This window comes from Alosa sapidissima, chromosome 8, assembly GCF_018492685.1.
Source record: "Alosa sapidissima isolate fAloSap1 chromosome 8, fAloSap1.pri, whole genome shotgun sequence".
NCBI lineage: Eukaryota > Metazoa > Chordata > Actinopteri > Clupeiformes > Clupeidae > Alosa > Alosa sapidissima.
Window position 1 is genome coordinate 23,202,372 of NC_055964.1, and position 23,652 is coordinate 23,226,023.

Consider the following 23,652-nt stretch of genomic DNA (forward strand, 5'->3'; position numbering starts at 1 on the left):
GTAAGAGAAAAAGAAAGAGAGAGAACAATATGCATTCGCGCCCGCCAATGTTTCAACTAACTCGCTCTTCAAGTCATCAGCATGTATGCCTAGGCCTCTAAACGGTCATCTCCGAAACAATTGTAGCCTATCGTGTCAAACCACAACAAGCGAACAGGCGTCAAAACTAGCTTCTTAAATATACCCATCAAAAAGACATCTGTTATGTAGGCTATTTTACTGTGCTTGGCCAGTATTCGGCTACCTAGCACGGTGGACATATAGCCTACTGGAGGACATGGCCTATTCGTTAAATCATTACGAGTTGCCTAATATAGCTGCGACCCTAACATAATTTAAATGGATATTATCTTTCACCAAACACACACGCAGTACATATAGAACTTTATAGGTTTGAAGCATATAGGTAGCACAGTGAACTGAATTGTAAATTAATGTTGAAGGAGCACGTTAACAGGAAAACTGTGGTTTTATTTTGGGGTGGCTTCGCATGCCCTCCCCCAGCTTCCTCTAATTCCAGATCCGGTTTCACTTAAAGGAGGGGGGATGGCAAGTAAATTCATGCAGTGGTCCTAAATAGGCTACGGAATCCCCCAAAAAACAAAACAAAAAAGACATCGTGTAGAAGCTTGTCGTATGCTTCAAGGCAGAAGTTGGAATGCATGGAATGGCAAGGCGGGGGTATACCCTTCATAGTGTGTGGAGGGAAAAATTACCAATCGGCACCATAGCCAACTGGAATAGTAAACGTCTTTCCAAAAAAAATTATGAAGCGTTCTGATTTAATTTCGTTGTAGGCTTCATTCTCAGCTATACCGGATATAGAATAGCAAACAAAACTATTTCATAGTTTGTCTATGACATGAGTAGACAGGGTTCGACAGGTCATTAGGCTACTATGTTAATACTTTTCTGCATCTGCAGATATTCGCAAGCAGTAGCCTGATATACATTTGTGTGAGGAAGTTACTGTCACCGAATGGAAGGAAATGGGTTTCCAGTGTTAGGCGTGTTTGCCCAGTACGTTTCTAACGCCCAGATCAATTGCATTTGGACACAAGGTGAGCTGCAAACACATTTGTAACAAGGAATTATATGTGATATGACACTGAGTTTCCATTCTTTGACATATAACGTTTTCTTTTAGGAATTATGATGTGACTGTTTTATGTAATTAATGTTATGGTGTATGTTGGGGGTGCTTCAGTAAAAGAGATAGCATGTTTGAATTTATGGAACAGTAGCCTATGATGCTGTCTAACTCCTTGTAGACAAGACCCTATCAATATTGCCTCTGCTTTTTTGAATGTGAATGGAGTAGTGCAATATTGCTTATAGGGTCTTGTCTTTGAGGGATGACTGCAAAATATCATGTCATGATCTGGGTAGATATTAGCCTTTTCTGTTAGTAACCAAATGATTATTGTTTTTTTAAATTAAATCATACAGGTGGAGGTAAAATAAAATCATGATACAGATTATATAATCTCATCTAGATTTTCTGAGAGATATTGTCTCCTTTCAGATTTCTGTGAGAGAAGAGAATAGTTTAATCTGTGGATTTTTGTTGTTTGTAAATTGTTGATTATCCTGAAATCTTCTTGAACAGCACAGCATGTGGAGAATGACACCCAGGAGCATGTTTTTCTTTTTTCCTCATCTTTTAACTATCATTGCACTTTCAAAGTCACTAGTCACTGTAGTAGGCCTACTCTCTAGTGCATGGCGTCTGAATTACAAAGCGGGCGAAGTTCAAAGTGTGATTTATAAAGGTGTCAGGGGTCACCAGTGGCCTGTAGCTCCTTCGTTAAGGTCCAGTAAACATGCCAACACTTGATCCTGCTGTACATAATGTTCTCACTATAGTTGACTTTCAACGTTTAACAGGTAGCACAATTTTAGAATATTATAAGTTAATGAGATAGTTTTGCTGAGGTTTTATAAGCTATACTTACTGACCTACTTCATCTTCAGTGGGCTGATTGCAATTACAACACCAACTGCTCTGAAGTGTTAAGTAATACCAGAACTGGCTGTTATTGTTTCACATTTGTATTGATAAGACCGCTCTCCATCGCAGTTGTTAAGTTAAGTTTAGCTTGGTGTAAAACTGTATTTCTGTAAAAAACAAACAAACCAACAAACAAAAAATAAAACAGACAACCATTTAAAAAAACCTATTGCCTGACACTCTTTCCCTGTTGCACTACTGTGGGAGCAGTAGCAAGCAGTGCAATAAAGAAAGGGCATCAGTCAACCAGGTTCAACTACACTACAGTCTTCCACACATGCTATTGAAGCATACAATAGAATATCTTCATTTTGAGAAACTAAACCATGACTGAAGGATTTCCCATATCATGTATTATGTCCTCATGGACAATTTGGAATGAAACGGAATTTATTATTCCACGTAAAATGGTAGTAAGTAGTAGTAAGCAAGTAGTGGTTGATAGAAGGCTGTAACTTCTTCTGGAGGGCAACATGTTGCATAGGTCTTGCCATGGAATAGGCTGCAAGGGGAAACAACTTTGTGAATCAGCTCAATTCAGCTGCCATTTCATTTATTTGATGATTGATTAAATCACAAGCTGGCCTACATGAATAACACTTGAGCATATTAACACTATTACAGGGTCCATGTTTATCCTGTTTATTGTCACATTTAGTAAATTCTTTGAGCTGTGTCTGATAAAAGGAGTAGCTTAGCCTCCTGAAATAAGCAGGATAGTAAGAGAGGGTGGATGCCAGACAGTTTGAGCAGCTTTGCTCAGTCCTCTGCTCAAATGCTACATGTAACTATAGGCTACCATATGAGACATACAGTTTCTCTTTGAGGTTGCAGTTGGTTTTGATAAATCAAGTCATCTGTTAGGCTTTTGCGGAAGACCTCCGGGTATGGCGTCAGGCGTAAGGTATTCGTGTTCAGTGAATTAACCACTCCCACCCCCAAGTTGTTTGACGAACTGCCAATGCGTAAATAGGCTATCATTCACAGTAAAATATACTCAGATTACATTTTTCTTCATTTGAAATTTCGCAGCTTTAGTCAGCCTCAATTTCCGGTGTAATCACAACTTCATGCACTTGAGGCTTTTCTTCAGACAAAAGACGAAAAGATCTTCAGCCTTACAAATGAGCCTATAGTAGTGGTAGTTCTCCATGGTAAGCATTGTGTTTATGGGCAACGGAGAATTTCCTTGAATTTCCCCTGGGGATCAATAAAGTATCTATCTATCTATCTATCTATCTGAGAAGGTATTCATTAGATCAATAGGCCTACATTGCCTAGCTTTAGCAACAAAACAACAAAAAGCACCACGGTGCATTTGGCCTGATTAGCGCATGCCCATCATTTGCTTGAGCCTCACTCAGGGTGCATCTATTGCTTTTGCTCATAATAGCCAGTTTATTTCGTTTAAATCTGTCTTCCAATATAGTCTGCAGTTGGGCTATTAAGCTAGGCTACTATAGATAGGCTATTCTTTTTAGGGCAACATTTAGGCCCATGGTCCTAGGCAGTAGCCTATCATGAACATCAGATGACTATAGCCTATAGCCTATGAATAACACAATCTTTAAATCTCACCCTGTGTAGGCTAGCCTAATGATTTGATCTGTGATTTTGATTTAATTAGAATACTGATCATATATAATATAGGCTATTATGTTGTAAGGCTATTATTATTGTTATTATTGTGGTGATTATTATTATTATTAGGCTACTAAGATAATGTGTTAACTTAGGGCACAACAGTCTTAGACCGATAGCCTATGGACATGGGGTAAACAAACCTATAGTTTAATATTTCTTCCCATAAATAAGATAATTCATACAACTTGCCCATGGACCGCCTACATTGAACGGAAGGGGCCAGATGATCGACATGCAGAACGTCGAACCAGAGTCCGCCACTTGCACGACGTTAAATTAGCCTGATATCTCTCGCAGACAGTCCACAATTTTGATTATTGTAGCGATTTAGCCTGATTTCACTACACGCAAACTATCCCATTATTTGATCTGCAAAACCTTTTACCTGATGCACTGAAATAAGTCCCTACGGCACATTCTATGGTGCTACTCCCTTGGTCGACATTGAGAACATCCAATTTAGGCCAGTTGGTTGATTTTATCAGTAGCTTATTCCCATCATTATAGCAATCAGACGGCTTATAGCACAGCGTCGTTGCGCTAGATCTAGCCCAGATATGGAAAGTATCAAGCAAGGTCGGGGACATCCAAAGCTTTTTATTTCTAGGCCTAGGCCTATACCTATGCTTTTATCGCCATCTCCTGGTGGTCACTTCAATTCAGGACAACGCGAAGATACACAGGCAACAACGATGCGGCCTATCAGGCTACTTTTTCACGGTTGCAGACACAGGCCTACCCCAATAATGCTGTAAAGTAACAGTGTTGTAATGAGCCAGATTAACAACAACATTCAACATGTGGTCTTGCATCCATTTGCAGGAGAGGTGTCATGGAGAATAATGAGTGTAAAAAAACATTTTAGTTATTGGAGAGTTTCCTTTCCACACTGAAAGATCTTTTTAAGAGTTATCTTCAGTGTCCTGCCGGCGGGATGGTTACCCCACCTCTCCCCAACATTCTAAATCAATTGTATGCACCATATTGCTATGTAGCATAGTAGGCTACTGTTATACACCATTTCAAAGCTTTGACTCTTGGGAATCCAAAAATGACAACTTTTTTCATGTACAATCTGTATAGTGCGTTACATTCTCAGATTAATATTATTATGTCTCAATTAAATTTGATCCAATTTCTCAGTTGTCTTTCTAAGTGATATCAAGTGACCGAGGGCTGAAATGTGGTCAGTTCAGAGATGCTTGTAATCAGTCAGAAAGAAAAAAACTATACTGTAGCCTCTGTAACTCTGTACATCACACAGTTATTTTGACTCTTTCCTACAAAAACTAGAGGTTCTCAGCTTTCTATAGAGGTCCAACATTTGATGGTAGGCCGCAAAAGAGGTGAGAGGTGGGAACAATGCCCTTGTAAATAGGCACAGTGCAATTTCAGGCAAAAACGTTATAGTATTGAGATCAATGTGGCTAATTCATACCTCAAAATAAACCCACATCAATTACCTCCACCATTTTGTTTGATGTAGCCTAGTGGAGAAAATCATTTGCACTTGCATGAACTAAATGCAGTAGGCCTAATTTCTGTAGCCTACTCTGATCATGAAAATCCTGTTTGATCCTGTTTGTTTGTAGGTTTTATTTGATTTTATGTGACAAACTTTTCTTTAGAAAACAAGCCCCTTTCAAAAAACGTGGAGGTGCATAAAGTCTCTTTTCATTTAAGGAAATAGACTATCTTCATAATATGTTCAGAATATTCTGAATAAGGAGTTACGTTTAAGAGAATGATTTGCAAGCTTGTGGTATGTTAGCCTACCTACAATGTAAGTCCATGGTTGTAATGAGCAAATAAAGATGTACAATCAAACCCCCATTCTCACATTGTTTTTTTTCTTATCTGGATGTTTTGCAAACATTGTTTTATACCTTAAAAGGACAAATCCGGCGATTTTTCACATGGGCCTACAGTAGGCTACGTCGCTGCTAGAAAAAAACCCGATTTTTTTTACCTAGATGGAGTTGCTGCAACCAACAGTAGCCGGTCAGCTCTGGGGACATGAACATCAGGGTTGTGCAGAATTCGAATTGCAATTCTGCTTCCTGATTGCTACCTCAATTGAAATGCAATAACTGAAATTCAAGAATTGAATTGGAATTGAAGAGCCAGTTTCAATTCAATTCTGGAATTTTGCACAAGCCTGATGAACATAGGGGCTCATGAACATGCCCCCCAGAGTGTAGCCTACCTGGAAGCTCAACTCGAAGTAAAACCGATTGTTTTCGTTTTTCCGTACTAGTAGGGCTCGGTGACCTCGAGAAACAATGATATGAAAAATCGCCGGATTTCTCATTAAATGACCTCAATGCTGGCTAAGCTTACACAAGTGAAATAATAGCACATACCACCAACAAGTAGGCCTACTCATCAAAGTTTATATTTTAAAGTGTTTGGTGGCAGTAGAGGTCGTGTTCCATGCATTTTCCTGGAACAAAACTCACTCAGGCACCATAATATTCAATGTCATGTTCTAAATGGTGCATGGGCGGTGACGTAGCTGCTCTGACCAAACTTTGGTGAAACTTGGTGAGGAAAAATTAAGTAGCCTAGCTTTGATGCATTCTGGGAAATACAGTATCGGAAGCATTACTTGTGACTTAGCCCTACATATGGTTTTGTGACACCAGTTTTGAGTAATTTCCTGAAGGGATGACCATGAAAAAGCAGTTTTCATATTATCTCTATGTGGCCATGACATTCCTTGCTAGTAATATTCAGAATCCGTGATCACGTATACTTTCTCTGATTGGCTGAATCAATGCAAATTACACAGGATGGTAAGTGGCTAGGCCTACATGGTTTGGATACATGTAAGCAGGGTGGACAGTAACTAAGTACATTTACATGATTACTGTAGGCTAAGTAGCCTATGATTTAAGTATCTGTACTTGAGAATTAATATTTTTGGAAACATCTGACTTTTACTCTAATACATTTGAAAGACAAATACGTACTTTTGACTCCAATTGAAATATGAGCATTATCAGTAATTAAGTTACTTTTAAGCACATATGAAGTGATTCTTTAAATGCAATAATGTGATGGACCATATTGAAGTAATTTTTTCAATAGTTCAGTTTGTGGTAATGATGCTGACGGCAGGTTATTCATCAGAACATCCTCCATTTAGCCTGGGAGAACCCAGATGAATCTGTTAGCAATTGAAATGTGAGAAGTGGTCTGGTGTTAATTGCATCCATTTGATGAACAGTTGCAAAGTTATGAAAAAGGGTCAAATGTTTTTGTTGGATGTAAGGAACTAAAGGTCTGTTCAAGTCCTATGACCGACTAAAGGATGTATACCCTATTAATTACCAAACATTACATTACAGTACATTAAAAAGGGAAAATACTTGTACATTTGAATAGTTAAGGTTTTTTTTTTTTTCAAGTAAGTACTTCTGTATTTCAATTAAGTAAATATCGGACTTGGCAAGTTTCCCTTGTATTGGAGTAATAATTCACACAGTTCATCTATACTTTCACTTAAGTAAAGGAATTGTGTACTTCATCAACCACTGTATGTAAGTCATTGTAAACTACAAGACAGATACCCCTCAAAACCAGAATTTATTTAAATAACATGTCAGTTAAGGTCAGATGATTTTTCTTTTTGTTTACCCTCTTTAAATCATAACATATAGCCGTTTCAATGATTATCCGCAGAGAAAAATACCATAATTTATAAAATTTGTGGGGACAAGTCCTTTCCTCCCATTCTGAACTCCATGCCTTTCTAAAAAAAAATATGTTTATACTGAATGTGTAAGAAACTGAACTTCTTCCAGAAACAATTTAACTTTTAGGATGCCACTGTGCAAGGAGGAAACAAAACACTGATCTCAACCAAATATTTATTGTGCCTTTTAACTAAGAAAAAAAAACAAAGGAAGGTATGGATTCACAGTCCAACCAAGGATGAAGACACCAGAATACCCATTTGAAGCAACTTCCCTTGTGCATCCTGATGTTCACCAGTCTGTAGAGCTTGGGGTCTGCCTTGAACTGTGTTCAAGTTTTTTTCATAAAAAACAAAATCTGACCCAATGAAAATTTTAAATATCTCATATTACCAAAACCATACATTCAGACATATAAAAGTAGGCACAACAATCCCGACATAAATTTGGATGAAGGAACCATTCACAAAACACTCACACTTCATGTGGTCTCTTGCAGCTGCATACTTACATGCACAGGCACACGCGCTCACACACACAGAGTTATCCTCTCACAAACACAGAAATGAGTACATATACACAAACACACACACACACACACACACACACACAATCTTCAGATCTCTGGTTCCTGATGTAACTGTACAGTCTATGATGTCATTAGAGCTCATCATGTCGGAGCGGTTCATTGCTTGGCTGAATAAATACACCCTCCATAACCTTCCAGTAGTTGTGATAATTGGGTGAGTGCATCCCATGGACCTCTCTCTGCCCACGTATGGGGGAACCGTACTGCTCTCCAGTCACGCTCAGGAAAGCGTCGGTGCCCACGTGTTTGAAGCGCACCGAATCATCCCGATCCCAGTAGGTGCCTCCACACTGCACCATCCAAACATCTAGGTCATCTCCTTCTCCACTCTCACCAAAGGCACTCACCTCCTTCAACAACAACCACAGAAAAATTAACACTTGACATGTTTCAACAAAGCTGGGTGCAAAGGGAAATCTGTAGGGCATTAATAAAGGTTAAAGATTTATATTTAATTTCTAGATATAGTGACCTGAGGAGCCTCTATAGGCACATTAACACAAAGTATGCACAGTGTTTTTGTATGTTGTTCATTACATTTTTTACTATTAGGGCCTAATACTATTGTACGTTATTTGTTCTATGTGACACCTTGTGAAACTCAATCTCCCTTCTCCAGTATGTATGATACATGCCTATATGGAAATTATAATGAACACAGACTTGAGACTACTGGTTTCTGTAAGACTGGAGGAACACAGGTGTGTGTAAAGCTGATGCACAAGGCAACTTTTTGAACAATGTTGCCAGGCAATGTTTGAGTATTGTTGTTATGGCACGTTCCCTTTGATCTTTGAACATTACACATGGAACCAGTTATGTGGTTGCCCAGCATCACTGCCCATCCATCATCACCTTCTCCTTACCTGATTGTTTGACAGAGGAGAGCTGAAATGATGAGAGTGAAGGTTGCGGCCAGTTGTCATATGAGTGATTCGGATTTGCTGCCCACACTGGATGGGAGATCCACGCTGACAGAGGACATCGGGCTTCCCACGGATTCTCCAGTAGCTGTTCGAATCATCTGCGCTGTCAACTCCCGTCACAGACTGCTGACCGCTACCTGTGGTCATGGTCATGGATAACTCAAATTAACATGCAGAGCTTTAGCTAGGTTTCAACACTTGGCGTTGTCTTTGGCAGGTACCTCGGAGACAATTCAGAAAGCCAGTTTAACACGAAGCTGATAACGGCTACTATTACTGCTATAAGCAATAACAAAGACCTTTGCATTACTTTCACCTTCCAGCAGTTAGCTTAACTCGCTATCCTAGCATGCTCATGCTAATACCAGAGCCTTTATTAACGTGTCCTTACCATTAACTATGTCTATGGTCCTTACAGGACTTTGCTAATACCATGGAGATAAAATGGCAAAATCCATATGAAACCACGTGACGTTAGTGGATCACTAAACATGGCTCTATTGATGGTTATCTTGGGTAGCTAGCCAGCTATACAACCATTAGACATTATCTGTACATACACTGTCATAACGTTTAGCCATAATGCCTGTAACAACCCATCTATGTAGATAGCTCATTAAATATCAACCCACTGCTTTCAATGGAGACAAGCCCAGTAGAAAAACTGACATTTAATCAACGAAGGATGGTATAGACATCACTATAAATACTAACTTACCAAGCAAGTCAGAAATTATTTAACTAACTCAACAGGGAACTAATGTTAACGTTAGCTATGCCAGCTGGTTAGCTTACCTGATCCGTATTTTACATCATGAGAATGTAGTCTGACGTTGTGCCTGGTGTTCAGTAGTTTCACGAGAGATCCACATGTAACATAGTTTGAGTCTAGTTCACGTCCTTCACTTTTAGAAAAAATAAATACCAGACAAAGTAAGTTCATTAAAATGCGAATAACTTGAGAGAGGTCCATTCTCTCTATACTGTACAACTGGTTTCGACAGCTAGCTAGCTGGCTAGCCACATCACCACCACAACTAGAGGTATGGTGAATGGACGCAGCTTGATTCAAACGCCGGAGAATTCAGACCAATCACAGCTTGACAAGTCCCACAACCCGGAAACTCAGTACTTACACGGAACGTAGTCATTGGTCACTGTTTAGTTAACTCATGACGCCACAAAATTGACAAGAAACTTTTCATTGTAGGCCTAGGCCTATTATGTAATAGGAATAAACTGTTAAAAAAAATGAAGATGCATGCGAGTCATTTATTTCATCAAGAAAGATAGTAATGTACAGCACTGCTCACAGCATTAGGCTATGGGCAACTCATTTAGTGGATCCAATGGGAGGTTTGACTATTATGCCGAGTTGGTTGGAGAGATGCCTTTCTATTCTTGTCTTGCGGGTTAGACTGATGATGGCTGACTGCAGGATATCTGACAAAGTCCTGCTTGCGTCTGTTTGTTGTCTGCTTGACAGGTGTCCACTGCACCCAGCAGATCCTTGACTTGATGTCTAAAGGACATGAAGATCAAACAATCAGTACTGCTCTATTTAGGCTCAGAAACAAATCTTGGCACACAGAGACTGAAGAACCTGACAGATAAATTACAACTTGAAGAGAGACCTGGTCAAGCCACTCCACTGGAATTGATGGAATCATTGTCCCTTTATGCTCCAATGTTTGACAGTTGTTCTGACTTTTTGACTCTTTGCCTTGATTTTTTGAGCACCCATCTGACGTAGTGCCAGTAGACCGCAGAATCCTCTTCTTTGCTGACCTCTTAAGTGAAGGTGGAACTGATTCATTGGTGAAGTTATGTGATAAAGAGCTTTTACCCGAAGTAGGCCTAGGACCGTTGTTTTCCGTAGATGAAACCTCTTCTGTATTCAGAACAAAGAGTGGACTTCCATCTGCCCTTTTAGCTTGCAGGAGTTTAAGTAGGACCCTGGAGACTGTCCTCTCTAGCTCTTTGTAAGTACCCCTTTCCACTAAAAACTGCCTGAATTCATCTTCTAGTTGAGCTGCCTGTGGGTCACTGCTATGAGGAGAAGATGCATTCCCATGCATAGCAGCAGAACTAGATACATTATCATCATCCTCAGTATTAATCCACTCCTTGTCGTCCATGAGAATCAGTGGTCTGAGAGAACTGATAGGCCTACCGGAGTTAGATACATCAACCATGAATGAGTTACACTGACTGCTGGGTGTAACATGAAAATCACTGGTACCCTTGGAATCCATCTCTACAAAGTTATATCAAGCCAATGTAACCTCTCAGACAAACCAATAATGGTTTGGAAGTCAGTGCCAAGGACTAGTTTTCCTTCAGCATGATTCCCCCTTCAGCTCATCCACAGTTTTGTTCATTGAATGTTGTGTTGTTGACAAAGGATCTTCAGAAGGTTCAGTTAATTGTGACGTCCTCGAACGGCACAAAAAGGCACAAAAGCAACATTTATCCAAACGTAAAATAACATGTCCATAAAGTTGGCAGTTCCAAACACCGGCGAGCCTACACTCTGGTACAGTACATGTCCACTAGAGGGTGTAAAACCCCGGAAAAGGAAGTTATAGAATCTATTAAACGCGCCCTGAGCTGAATTTGAGGTTCATGTTTTTTATGGCACATATGTGTTAAAATGGGTGAGTTTTGTAATAATTTTGCTTCGATAACATATGCGATAGTTTTGTGAAGCATTAGTTAATCGTTTTATGTAATGTGCTGCTAAAAGAGTTGGGAACTGTCCATTTATTCAGTCCGTCTGTCCTATTAATAGGTTTGGATTTGGTCTCGATGCCAACAACAACTGGTGTGGAAATTGGTTAGCGTTAGGTTGGAAGTTAGTCAACCTCTCGTGCGCAATTGTCACGCGGCAAGGATTGATGTAGGCTAACCTTTTCAAGAAATATGAGGCACTATGCATTCAATCTGTTCAAGTGCAACCAACATAGTTTGCGAACTAGCTATCTTAGAAAAGAGGGAGATAAATCAGCTCTTACATGTCTAATCAGGTGGTTAGCTAATCTGCTCTAGCAATTTAGCATTGACATTGAGGTTGCCACTTTGTCCAACGTAAACATGCCACACAGAGCTGTCAGTGAGCGGAATTTTTGAAGACAAATATTGGTCAAGTATAAATAGAAACTACGATAGGTGGAGGCGGATAAGCTAGATAACTTGAATACCCTATCATTATGGATATTCTTGGCCAGTGCATTTTCACGTCGAAGTAGTCTTAATATGGTTACCCACTGGACGTATTCACATCAATTTTGTGACACAGCGTAATTTAGCAGTTAACCTTGAACTGCTGTCGGCCCGGTCGTATATCAGTCTTTCTTTCTTTAATTGATAGCACTTTCGCCTACAGCCAAGTTGAGCGAACATGCCTCAGCCCAAAGTCAAACTGGTAGTGACTGGGGACGATTTTGGGTATTGTCCGAGAAGGAATCGTGGAATAGTGGAATGTTTCCAGTCCGGTGGTGTGTCAAATGTGTCGCTGTTGGTTAATGCCACATCGGCAGTGGATGCCGCAGATCTTGCGAAAAGGTAAGTCAAGCTTTTTCCGAGGACCTCTCAACAAGTGTCAGCTGATACAACCGTCAAACTTTTGCGTAATGTACCATTTCCTTTAACCCTGTTTCGTTTATCAAAGACATCGTATACCCATTGGACTACATGCGAATCTTTCTGAAGGTGCCCCAGTGTCTCATAATCTGAAAGGGTCCACGCTCCTGAATGAGGATGGATTCTTCCATGGAAAGACAGAATTCCGAAAGGTTTTACAAAGCGGACAACTTAACATGTATGAGGTAATATTTAGTTTTATTGTTTTTGAAACATCTAGTGTTGTAAACAGTGGCGGATTTAGCAAATCGGGGGCCCAAGGCGAAGGTATGTATGCCCCCCCCCATCCGATCTTTAAAAGAGAACGAAAAAAAAATTTAGCCTACCGACTGAATGGTGGATAGGCAGGCAAAGCTAATCTACGGGAAAGTAAAGGTTGGAGAGGAGAAAAAACCCTTCCCCTTTAAACCCTGCATACACTTCTTTACTCCAAAATGAAGATGGAAAGCAGAGAACACACAAAGTGTAGCACTACACAAACTAATAGTCAGGGATGGGCAAGATAGATAGATAGATAGATAGATACTTTATTGATCCCCAGGGGAAATTCAAGGTCTCAGCAGCATACATACAATACAAACACATTCTTTAACAGCAGAAAGAGTAATTAAAGTACATAATATAAAAACACAACTAAGCAGTAAGGACAGTAGAAGATAAAGAATATGCTAAATATACTAAAATACAAATTATACTAACTAAGACTTAATACAATATATAAAAATATACTAAAATACAAATTACAAAAATACAAATTATACTAACACTTAATCTAAATCAATTCTAAAAACAGTATCCACATAGTGGTGATTAATCAATCAGAGGCGCTTGCAATGACTGAGGCAGGGATTGAACCTGTGATTCTCTGTGCATAGTAAGGTATGGTAAGGTGCTCTGTGTGAATGAGTGTCATGGTGGTAGTGCAATGGTGATAGTGGTCATGGTGATAGTGCAAATAAGTAAGTCCAACAGTGCAACAATGCAGAAATAAAGTAAAGTAAAGTCTATATATCTATATATTTAACTATTTAAGAAAATGTATAAGTGTGGCCACAGTTCGGCTGTGGCATGGAGGGGGGGTTATGCATATGTGCTAATGTGCTAATATAGCACGCAAACAATGAGGCATAAAGACAGTGGTACAAGTGGCTAGTGGACAGACAGTACCAAACATGGAGGGGGTGAAGAGGCAGACAGACTATGCAGAGAAGTCTATCTCTCCTCTTCCCTTAAGTGAGGCATTGAACAGTTCAATGGCCCTGGGGACAAATGACTTTCTCAGTCAGTTGTGCAAGGCAGTGAGCGAAGTCTCCAGCTGATCAGGCTCTTCTGCTTAACAATAGTGCTGTGGAGTGGGTGACACTCATTGTCCAAGATGTTGATCAGTTTGTTCAGGGTCCTTTTGTCAGATAGTGAAGTGATGCACTCCAGTTCAGCTCCCACTACAGAGCCAGCTTTCCTTACCAGCCTGTCAATTCGCCCCACATCCTTCTTCCTTGTGCTTCCTCCCCAGCATACTACTGCATAGAAGAGGACGCTGGCAACAACAGACTGGTAGAACATCCTGAGGAGCTTACTGCACACATTGAAGGACCGCAGCCTCCTCAGGAAGTACAGCCTGCTCTGCCCTTTCTTGTAGAGTGCATCAGTGTTGGCTGACCAGTCCAGTTTATTGTCCAGGTGGAGACCCAGATACTTGTAGGTGCTAACCACCTCCACAATGACCCCATCAGTTCTTCAGTCTGACGAACTGTGGTCGCTCGGTCAGGTAATCTGTAATCCAGGTTACCAGGTGAGCGTCCACACCCATCTGCAAGAGCTTGTCTCCCAATCTGAGGGGCTGGATGGTGTTAAAAGCACTTGAGAAATCAAAGAACATGATTCTCACAGCACTTTTCCCCTTGTCCAGGTGGGAATGTGTCCTGTGTAGAAGATAAGTGATGGCATCGTCCACGCCCACTTTCTCCTGGTAAGCAAACTGTAACGAGTCTAGTGCATGGCGTACCTGGGGTCTGAGCATGCCTAAGACCAATCGCTCCATTGTCTTCATCACATGTGATGTAAGAGCGACAGGTCTGTAGTCATTAAGCTCACTAGGGTGTGGCTTCTTAGGGACAGGGGTAAGACATGATGTCTTCCAGTGTTGGAACTTGTCCAAGGCGTAGGCTCAAATTGAAGATGTGCTTCAGTGGCTCCCCCAGTTCAGCAGCACAGGCCTTGAGTAGCCTTGGACACAGTCTGTCAGGCCCAGCTGCTTTATTGCTGTGCAATTTCTTAAGTTGGACTGTCACTTGATCTGTTGTAATGGTGAGGGGTGTAAGGGGAGGGGAGGGGGAGGGGGTGCATCTGGGATCTGTGTGTCTGATGGCTGTTGACTGAGGTCGTTGTCACCTCATTGTTCGTGATCGCCATGTGGGGGAGGGGTGCAAAATCCAGTGATGGTGGGGGTACGATAGCCTGTGATGATGGAGGTGAGTGTTGCGCTGGTATTGAGGGGGTGTGAGGGTGGGGGCTGGGGGATGGTGGACAGACCACCGCCATTGGAGCTGGAGCAGGGCAGTCAAACCTATTGTAGAAGTGGTTCAACTGGTTCGCCCTGTCCAGGTCCCCCTCCACAGAGCTGCTGTTCTTCTTCAGGCCAGTGATAACCTTCATGCAGTCCCATGTCTCCTTCAAGTTGTTTTTCTGCAGCTTCTGTTCCACCTTCTTTCTGTAATCCTCCTTAGCTTCCTTCATCTTTAATTTGAGTTCCCCTTGCACGCACCTCAGCTCTGCCATGCCCCCCTCTCTGAACGCCATCTTTTTCCTGTTAAGAAGGGTCTTGACATTGCTGGTTATCCAAGGCTTGTTGTTGGGAAAGCAGCGTACAGTTCTGGTGGGAACAACAATGTCCATGCAGAAGTTCAGGTAGTCAGTTGTGCACTGTGTGACCTCCTCTAAGTCCTCTCCATTCTGTAACACACTCCAGTCAGTACACTCGAAGCAGTCTCTCAGAGCCTCATCCACTTTGGGTGTCCACTTCCTGAAGGTGTGTGTGGCAACTGGTAGCCTCTGTACTTTGGGCTTGTACATTGGCTGGAGATGAATGAGGTTGTGGTCTGACTTTCCCAGTGAGGGGAGGGGGTTTGCACTGTATGCATCCCTCACGTTTGCATACATGAGGTCTATTGTCCTGTTTTTCCTTGTAGGGCAGTCAACATACTGGTAAAAAATTGTGAGTGTGGAATCCAGTGTTACAAGGATACAAGGAAGTTTATTGTCACATGCATATAGTTACTGGAAGTAAGAAATGCAGTGAAATTATGTCTGGTGTCAGCCTATTTGTGCATTTATGGGGGGGGGGGGGGGGTAAAAAGTGCAGTAGAAGAGGGGTTTGGGGGGGGGGGTAAAAAGTGCAGTAGAAGAGGGGTTTAGTAGATTATGTGGCAAGGGCTGCATAAGAAAGGTTGGGGGAGGATTGAGATTTGGCGGGGGGCACCAACAAGGACAGGGGAGATGGGATAGTGTGCTGTGTATGTGGGGAGAGGGCAGTGTGCAATATGTGTGTTGGAGAAGCTTCCTCATGGTGTGCTGTGTATGTAGGGGAGAGGGGGGGTGAGTGTACTGCAAGTATGGTGAAGGGACTTACTATTGCAAGCAGAGTACTGTATGTATGATGTATGTGAGTGATGACAGTGAAGATGTGTGTGTGTGGGCGGGAGGGGAGTGGAGCAGTAAGTATGTAGAGGATGTGTGTTGGAGAAGATCCTGAAGACAATGTGCTGTGTATGTAGGGAGGGGGGGGCAGTGTGCAGCAAGTATGTAGGCTCCTACACACAGTTGCATTCCGTCAACGCATTCCAGTGGGTGTTCCCGACGGTAGCTATGCAAATGACTTGAAGTAAAACCGTAACGTGATTGGTTGGTGGCGTCCGTAGATTGGCTTGATTGGCCGGTGCCGTCTGTCGGTGCAGCAACAGCTGAACTCCTCAACGCGAGCAGCGGGAGAAACGCGACGCGACGGACCCACAATTCAGTTCGGCAACGTGAGCCCATTTAAAGTGAATGGGATGCGTCTCCAGCAACGCGATGCACGCTGTGTGTGGGAGCCGTTACTGTAGCAAGCAGTGTGCTGTATGTATGTGAGGTGATGACAGTGATGATGTAAGTGTGTGTGTTTTTTTGTGTGTGTGTTGGGGATGGGGGGTGGGGGCAGAAAGGCTAGGCAATCAAGGACATGGGTAGATAGATGGAGGAGAAATCAAAAATAATAAATAAAAAGTTCTATGGAGATGTGCAAAAGTTGGAGAAAGTCAGATATGCGTGTGTGTGTATGTGTGTGTGTGTGTGTGTGTTTTGATGTGTGATGAAATAAGAAAATAAATAAAAGGTCTGTAGCATAGGGAGAGGGATGTAAAAGTGCTAAAAGTAATGTAGGTGTGTGTGTGAGTGTGGGGGGGGGGGGTGGTCATGAGTGCTGAGGAGTGAATGTGTGCAAAGTCAGTATAGTGTGAGTTCAGAGTTCGGATGGCCTGGGGATAAAAACTTCTCCTGAGTCTCTCAGTTCTGGCTTTGTGACTAATCCATTGTTAGGATGAGAAGAGTCCTTCAGAATCTTTTGGGCTCTTAGGAGTACTCTTCTGGAATAGATATCTTGTAGAGCAGGGAGTTGAGTTCTTATAGTACGTTCAGCTGAGCGCACTACTCTCTGCAGAGTACTACAATCTATAACTGTGGAGTTCCCATACCAGGTGATGATGCTACCAGTTAGAACACTCTCAACTGCTGAAGTGTAGAAGGCCTTCATGATGGATATAGAAACTTTGAATTTCCTTAGCTGACGAAGGAAGTAGAGTCGTTGTCTGGACTTCTTCAGAACATATTGAGTGTTAACAATCCATGTTAAGTCTTCAGTAATGTGGACACCAAGGTATTTAAAAATGTATCAAAATAAAATACTGTATTTTTGTATTTTCAAAATACTACAAAATACGTATTTCTAAAAGCCTTTTTCGTCTATCTCTTCACTTGTACACTACCTGGAAAAACATCTGAAAGCAAGAGACTCCTTCCATAATCAATCAACAGATGAGATATGCTGACCCCTCATGTTAGACGTCCCAATATAAACCCCTGCCAGGGCTGGAGCCGGAGAGCAACCGGTGGGGTGAGGGTGGGGGGGGGCATGAGCACTGACAGGGGGTCACCTCACGCCACTTTTATCAGTTATTTTTCCAAAATTGCCATATAATGAAGAGCATCCTTCAAGCCTTTTTGGATAACTGAAACTATATGATCATGGGAGAAAATAGTGCAAGACCATAGCGGTCATAGCCTATAGTGTTTAATAGACTAGCACATAGCGTTTAATAGAATAGTTGCATAGACTACAATACAAGTAAATAGACTATAGTCATAAATAAACAGACTCACCACTAGCAGGCCTAGGCTACAGTTGAGTGCAAAATCTCATCATCACTGTGTCTTTCCATTCATTATGACCGCTAGCGAACTTTGATTGTCAAAGTTTTTTTTCTTTCTTTTTCCCGTCATCTACTTCCTGAATTTTTGGTCAACGATACCCGGGACACCGAAACACCGGTGCACATGAAATTTGGTGGGTATGTAGCCCCACTAGACTTTTACGGAAAAAATTTGTTTCGGCTTTTTAGGCTGCTCCAGTCGACAGTCTGTCCTGCATTGACTAAACAAATGTTATAGGCCTAGGTTTTTCTACTTTGTTTTACGTGTATGCTTGATTTTGAACTATCTACTGTGTGAATGAAGTTGTAGCCTACTTTCCTTTGTTCAATGTGCATGTTGAACGATGCTGGCAAGCATGTCCCTGTTTCCCTGTCATCATGTCATTGCTCTCGTCGTTTTTGCTGAACCTTCCAGTGAAGTTTTCTGAGCTGTTAGATTTATAGAACATCTACTTCCGTGTAATAACATGGGCTGATACCACATAAGCCAGTCGTAACTTTTATTATCGTGGGGTAGGCTAACGCTTTGGGCGAATTCGCGATGTAGGCCTAATTCACTAACGAAACAGGCATGAGAGGGGAGATTTTCTGACGTTTCAACAACGAAACAGAGTTTGCCATCGTTGCAAGAAATAAGCAAATTTGTCGCTAGATGCCATTTCTCTCGCTAGGGATGGCCAAAACTTAATCTAGCGACAGAATCGCTAAATTGTCAACACTTTCCCAGTCGTCCTTTGTGTTTATCTTTCGCGCAACGCACGTTACAGACTAGTCCATTTCATTGTGGAAGTAGGGCGTGTATGTGTAGGGACATAACCACGATCAGACCTCCGTGCTAATTTTAAGGAGCTTTATTCCATTTATAAACTATTTGCTAAATGTATTTGCTCACAAAACAAAACAGATTGTCTGCCTACTACCATATGGTTATTATTTTAATTGTGATAGCCGTATAATTATTAACATAGGCCTAGGTACTCATTGTTTGCTTATTTTATTGATAGACGTTTGTACAAAGATTGTTAAGGCGGTCCGCCTTGCGCGCGATTTGATTCACGCTGCTAAGGCAGGCTGGAGACATAGGGGCTGGAGACCATGGAGCAAATTTTCGCCTGAGATAGGGAACCAATCACAGAACAGGGGGGAAAGCAAGACGATGATGAGCTATGCACAGACGCATTTGATAGACATCCGTGGCACCCAATAAACGGATCTGGGCATTTTTTTCAAATACGAGAAAATGAACGTTTGGTTCCCAGACCACGTCTCATTGAGAAGTGGTGGCGCTAGCCAGGCTAAGACGTTTGATGAATAGCCTACTGTAGTTGATTGGAAGTGGAGGGGCAAGTTTTCGAAGGTATTTTCAACTATAATATTAAGGTATATCATATGTGCATCTTTGCAGTGGCAAGCGCTTTCTTAATGATGTTGCGTGCCAAGACAAGGAAGCACTCACACGTGGGTGCATACGTAAATTTGCATTCAGTGGGTCTACCACGCCTACTTCTGCTGTTTTACAGAAATAGCCATGATTCCCCATTCCAAAAAGGATAACTTTACTTCATTGTTAGTCAGGGGTGAAAGTAGTTTTTATTTCTTGGTGGTACTATGATATAGAGTTATAACGAAAATTTCACTTAGCCTAATTGTTTATTATTTATTTGTTTGTTTATTTACTGTATTATAGTCTACTTATCAAGCATTCGACTTCTTATCACTCTAGTATCACTAGATATCTTTAACCCACCTGTATCTGTTTTTGATTATGAATAAATTGCAAACACTTAATTTCAACATTTATTTATTTATTTAGCCTATAGTTACTCTGCTCGCTCCCACTTCCAATCGTTTTTTTATATAGGCTACTGTATATCATGAAACACGTTTCTTTGAGTCATGCCTTTTTATTTGGGAGACTGCAACATACTGTAGCGTTTCACTATCATGAACTGGTTTATTGTCACAAAGCACACAATGCAGCATATAACACAGCGGGCCGTGTCAGGCCCAGAACCGAAAGAGGCAGAACTTTCTCGAACAGTAGCCTATATTCTCCGGGGGTCCCGCCCCCCTCTCGCCAGGCTGCCAACCATGAGCATGCCCGGGGTTATGCATAGCGCGGGCACTCCCTGATTGACAGCCGGTCGCTACAACTACTTCTGTCCGCTAAAACACTTTCATTATTGCTGCGCAAGATCTGGTTAAACCGTACACGCGCTGTCTGTCTCTTGTCTCTCCAGCGAAACACTGCACACATAAAACCAGAATAGGCTATTGAAACATCAACATATTTTTCTTTAGCCTGTATGTTTTTTTTATTTATTTCGGAGACTTTCCAAGAAACGTCCGTCTGCTAAAACACTTTGGATACCAGTGCACGTTGGCGCAATAGGCTACTGTACGCGCGCTATAGCTTGCTCGTTGTCTGTCCAGCTGCACGGGAGGTTTAGACACAATTTAGATACAGTTCCGAACGATGTATATGAAATATATTTTGGGGGAAACGTGTTGATTCTGGTAATTTGACGTTAGCAGTTGTGTTGTCATGCTGAAAGTGCAATATTTTTCAGAGACAGTATAGTTTTCTTTCCGGTACGGCGTACCCTCTCCAAATATTTTAGTGGTACTCCGTACCGGCCAGTACCGGCTTACTTTCACCCCTGTTGTTAGTCTATATCAAAAGCGGTTGTTCACTTTGTGTGAATGACGCTATTTTCCGCGTCTTTTTTATTCCAACCGTGGGCACTTTGGAGCAGAAACGAGAACGCGCACACATCCTGAATTACTTACACCTGGCTTGACATAGTCGCTCCTACTCATCCTGGATTGGCATTAGTGAAACTAGTTGAGCTAGGATGACCAGACAACGCTATGTCAAACCTCGCTTTATCACTTATCTTGGATGTCTTAATTCTGCCTTTGTGAAATACCCCTCGGGATGGTAATTTTCAGAACTTGTTGTAATATTTGCGCTGACAGATGTCTGCATTTCTGAGTACTGTCGTTGTGAAATGTTCATGTCCACGATGTACACTACTTTCACTCCCACCCACTGAATGTGACTGATTGAACCGGAAACTTTCCAGTAAACGGAGTATTTAAATGTAGCACTTTTAACGGCAAGCATTGAGTAACTTTGGGAAGTGATATGGCAGAAAAATATTATCACAGTGTAACTTAGTAAGATATTCAGGGTTCCCATGGGTCATGGAATTTCTGGAAATTTGGAAAGTCTATTCCAGACATGGAAAGTCAGGGAATTTTATCATGTTTGGGTCAAAGTCATGGAATATCAGGGAATTTTGTTGTAGAAGTTTAAAATGTATTTGCCAGAATACATTAATACAAATATTTCTACGCAGAACTGGTGTATGAACGCTATACGTTAGTAAATAGTATAGTAAGTCATGGAAAAAAATTAGTTTTTTTGGCAGGGAAAGTTCATGGAATACAATTAAAAGAGGATTTGGATAGTATAAGAGATATGATTTTATGATGTGGTAATGGTACATAGTTGTCTATAAATACACTGTATGTTTAGATAAATAAGAGTGACCAGCAAACCACTTACTGTATATCCCCTGGTGGAGTCTAGTGGTTGCAGAGCATACCCAACACCAATAGATGAACTGATATGGATATTTTCACTGTGCTCATGATGTAGAGCTACTGTTCAGTCAACACAAGGCTCTGTAACTTGATATGAGGAACCTGTTTGTTTTCAAGTCGGCTTTTATTGTCAATTTCTTTACATGCACTGGTCATACAAAGAATTGAAATTTCGTTTCTTACTTTCCCATGCAGACATAGACATGCTTTAAATACAGACATAGACATACTATAGACATAGCCATAACAGTTGCTGTCGGCTGTACATGCGTTCCGACGTAGTTTCATGCGATAAACATTCCGAAAAACACATTTTAACAACAAAAAAACACTGCACGTTCAGGAGAAGCAAGGAGTCGCTGCATCTACATGCGCCACTCAACATACATTTGTTCTGATTATGTTTGTTGTGTTCCCCTGATTGACAGGTTGAGCAGGAGCTGAGAGCTCAGGTGAAGCGCTTCTGTGAACTCGTCGGCCACTTGCCCTATCACATGGATGGCCATCAACACGTGCACGTGCTGCCAGGTAACACAGGGTTAAAGTCCAACTCGCCTACCCAGGACAGCACCTGTGTAGTAGCTGTTTGTTTCTTAAAGACACATGGTGGTTTGGTCAAACCCTCAAAAATTGGTCAAGGGAACTTATTTGTGTGTGTGTGTGTGAGTGTGCGCACACATGTGTGTGTTTAGTTTCCTCCTGATGTTAAAACCGGATCTGTATATTTCTATAGTCTCTATGTGCAGTTCAGAAATGGTTACAGCTAAACATACATCTCTAAACATTATTCAATCTATTCATTGAAAACCATCACATTAAAATAGTCCATACAGGACGTAATTTATGCAGTATATAGGTCACACACTAACAAATGTATACATTTTGTTTATTTTTGCATACATTTTTTGGCGAGGCAGAGGTGCGAGAAGTGTTTGCGCAGGTTCTTGCAGACTTTGGTATATGCTACACCCGGATTCCCGTAGAGCCTGGTCTTCACGCATGCCCCAACATCCCACCCCAACTGCATGACTTTTACACCCAGGTTCAGAAAGATGCTTTGCTGTCTGTGGAGGTTTTCCGTCGTCACAGGATCAGGTTACTGTTTATACAGATTTTGATTTGTAAACATCTGCATTTAGCATGCCAGTATTTCTTCATAAGTAGTCTTATAGTCTGTCTTTTTGTTTTGTCATAGATGGCCAGATGTTTACCTGGGCTTGACAACCATGGGAGAGAATATGTCGGTAGCCAACATTAAACAGGCTTTAGGTTATGCTCTTGGAGCCAGATGCCTCGCCAACAGTTTAACTGTACCCTCGACGGGTACACAGACTGATGAAATCGCTGCACCAGACACTGACCGTCCCATTACTGTAGAGCTAATGGTCCATCCTGGATACCCTAGCGATCCTCTGGAGGGAGGGTGTGGTCAAGGTCCAGATGACTTCTCCCAGTCAGAGGATCGCCAACATGAACTGGAAACTCTAACTGACCCCTCTCTGTTGGCATATTACAAGCAAGAGAGCATACAGCTTTGTGCCTTCAGGGATCTTTAAACCTGCTGCTCACTGGAAGACACTTAAAAAAAGGAGAGAAGAAATCACCTCAGTTTTTAAAAACAAAATCTTGATTGATTATAAGGGTTAAATGAGAAGTCATGAGGTGTCAAGCACCAGACACTACCGTTTATTTTATATTGTAACCTCATACTGAAACAGATAGTTGAGCCATGAAGAGGGGGACATGTGCCCCTAACAGTAGCTGGATGTTTCACATGTAGCCATTTTGTTTTAGTGAGACTGAGACTGAAATGTCCAAATCAAATGTGGATTATGGCCATGAGATGTTTTTATCTGGTAATTTTATATGTTTTGTAGGGACTAAAAAAAGTATTTATGCTATTTCAGAAATTTTAAACTGTCATTGTTGGTAACTGAGTGAAGTCTGATTGATATAATGAAGAATAAAGAAAGTTTGATGTCTCTGAATCTGAATTAAGTTTGTCTTATTAAATATGGGGTATCGGCATACGCTTGAGTGTACCGGTTTTTGTTCAATGTATCTTCTAAAG

General features: G+C 41.4%; 2 protein-coding genes across 4 annotated transcripts; one reads left to right on the forward strand and one right to left on the reverse strand.

Moving 5' to 3' along the window:
* Nucleotides 1–7,510: 7,510 nt before the first annotated feature.
* On the reverse strand, nucleotides 7,511–9,922 carry sdf2l1 (stromal cell-derived factor 2-like 1). Its single transcript, XM_042101929.1, has 3 exons — nucleotides 9,664–9,922; nucleotides 8,809–9,005; nucleotides 7,511–8,292 (listed from the first exon to the last, which is right to left on the reverse strand). The coding sequence occupies exons 1-3, from the start codon at nucleotides 9,839–9,841 to the stop codon at nucleotides 8,014–8,016; spliced, it is 654 nt and encodes a 217-aa protein (XP_041957863.1). The 5' UTR covers nucleotides 9,842–9,922; the 3' UTR covers nucleotides 7,511–8,013.
* Nucleotides 9,923–11,391: 1,469 nt separating this feature from the next.
* ydjc (YdjC chitooligosaccharide deacetylase homolog) lies at nucleotides 11,392–23,569 on the forward strand. Of its 3 annotated transcripts, none has more exons than XM_042101086.1 (6): nucleotides 11,392–11,525; nucleotides 12,254–12,432; nucleotides 12,539–12,695; nucleotides 22,010–22,109; nucleotides 22,499–22,676; nucleotides 22,754–22,830. In XM_042101086.1, exons 2-6 carry the CDS (start codon nucleotides 12,269–12,271, stop codon nucleotides 22,800–22,802), a joined length of 648 nt encoding a protein of 215 aa, XP_041957020.1. In that variant the 5' UTR covers nucleotides 11,392–11,525; nucleotides 12,254–12,268; the 3' UTR covers nucleotides 22,803–22,830. The 3 variants fall into 3 exon arrangements, with proteins under 3 accessions (XP_041957020.1, XP_041957018.1, XP_041957019.1); XM_042101084.1 differs by having other exon boundaries at nucleotides 11,393–11,525; nucleotides 22,777–23,569; XM_042101085.1 differs by having other exon boundaries at nucleotides 11,427–11,525; nucleotides 12,239–12,432; nucleotides 22,777–23,569.
* The last annotated feature ends 83 nt before the right edge of the window (nucleotides 23,570–23,652 follow it).

Coding starts and splice junctions, on each gene's coding strand:
- sdf2l1 (XM_042101929.1), bottom strand. CDS start 9,841: ATGGACCTCTCTCAAGTTATTCGCATTTTAATGAACTTACTTTGTCTG. Junction 9,006..9,663: donor TGATGTAAAATACGGATCAG/GTAAGCTAACCA, acceptor CCATGACCACAG/GTAGCGGTCAGCAGTCTGTG. Junction 8,293..8,808: donor CTCCTCTGTCAAACAATCAG/GTAAGGAGAAGG, acceptor TTGTTGTTGAAG/GAGGTGAGTGCCTTTGGTGA.
- ydjc (XM_042101084.1), top strand. CDS start 12,269: ATGCCTCAGCCCAAAGTCAAACTGGTAGTGACTGGGGACGATTTTGGG. Junction 12,696..22,009: donor GACAACTTAACATGTATGAG/GTAATATTTAGT, acceptor CCTGATTGACAG/GTTGAGCAGGAGCTGAGAGC. Junction 22,677..22,776: donor TTCCGTCGTCACAGGATCAG/GTTACTGTTTAT, acceptor GTTTTGTCATAG/ATGGCCAGATGTTTACCTGG.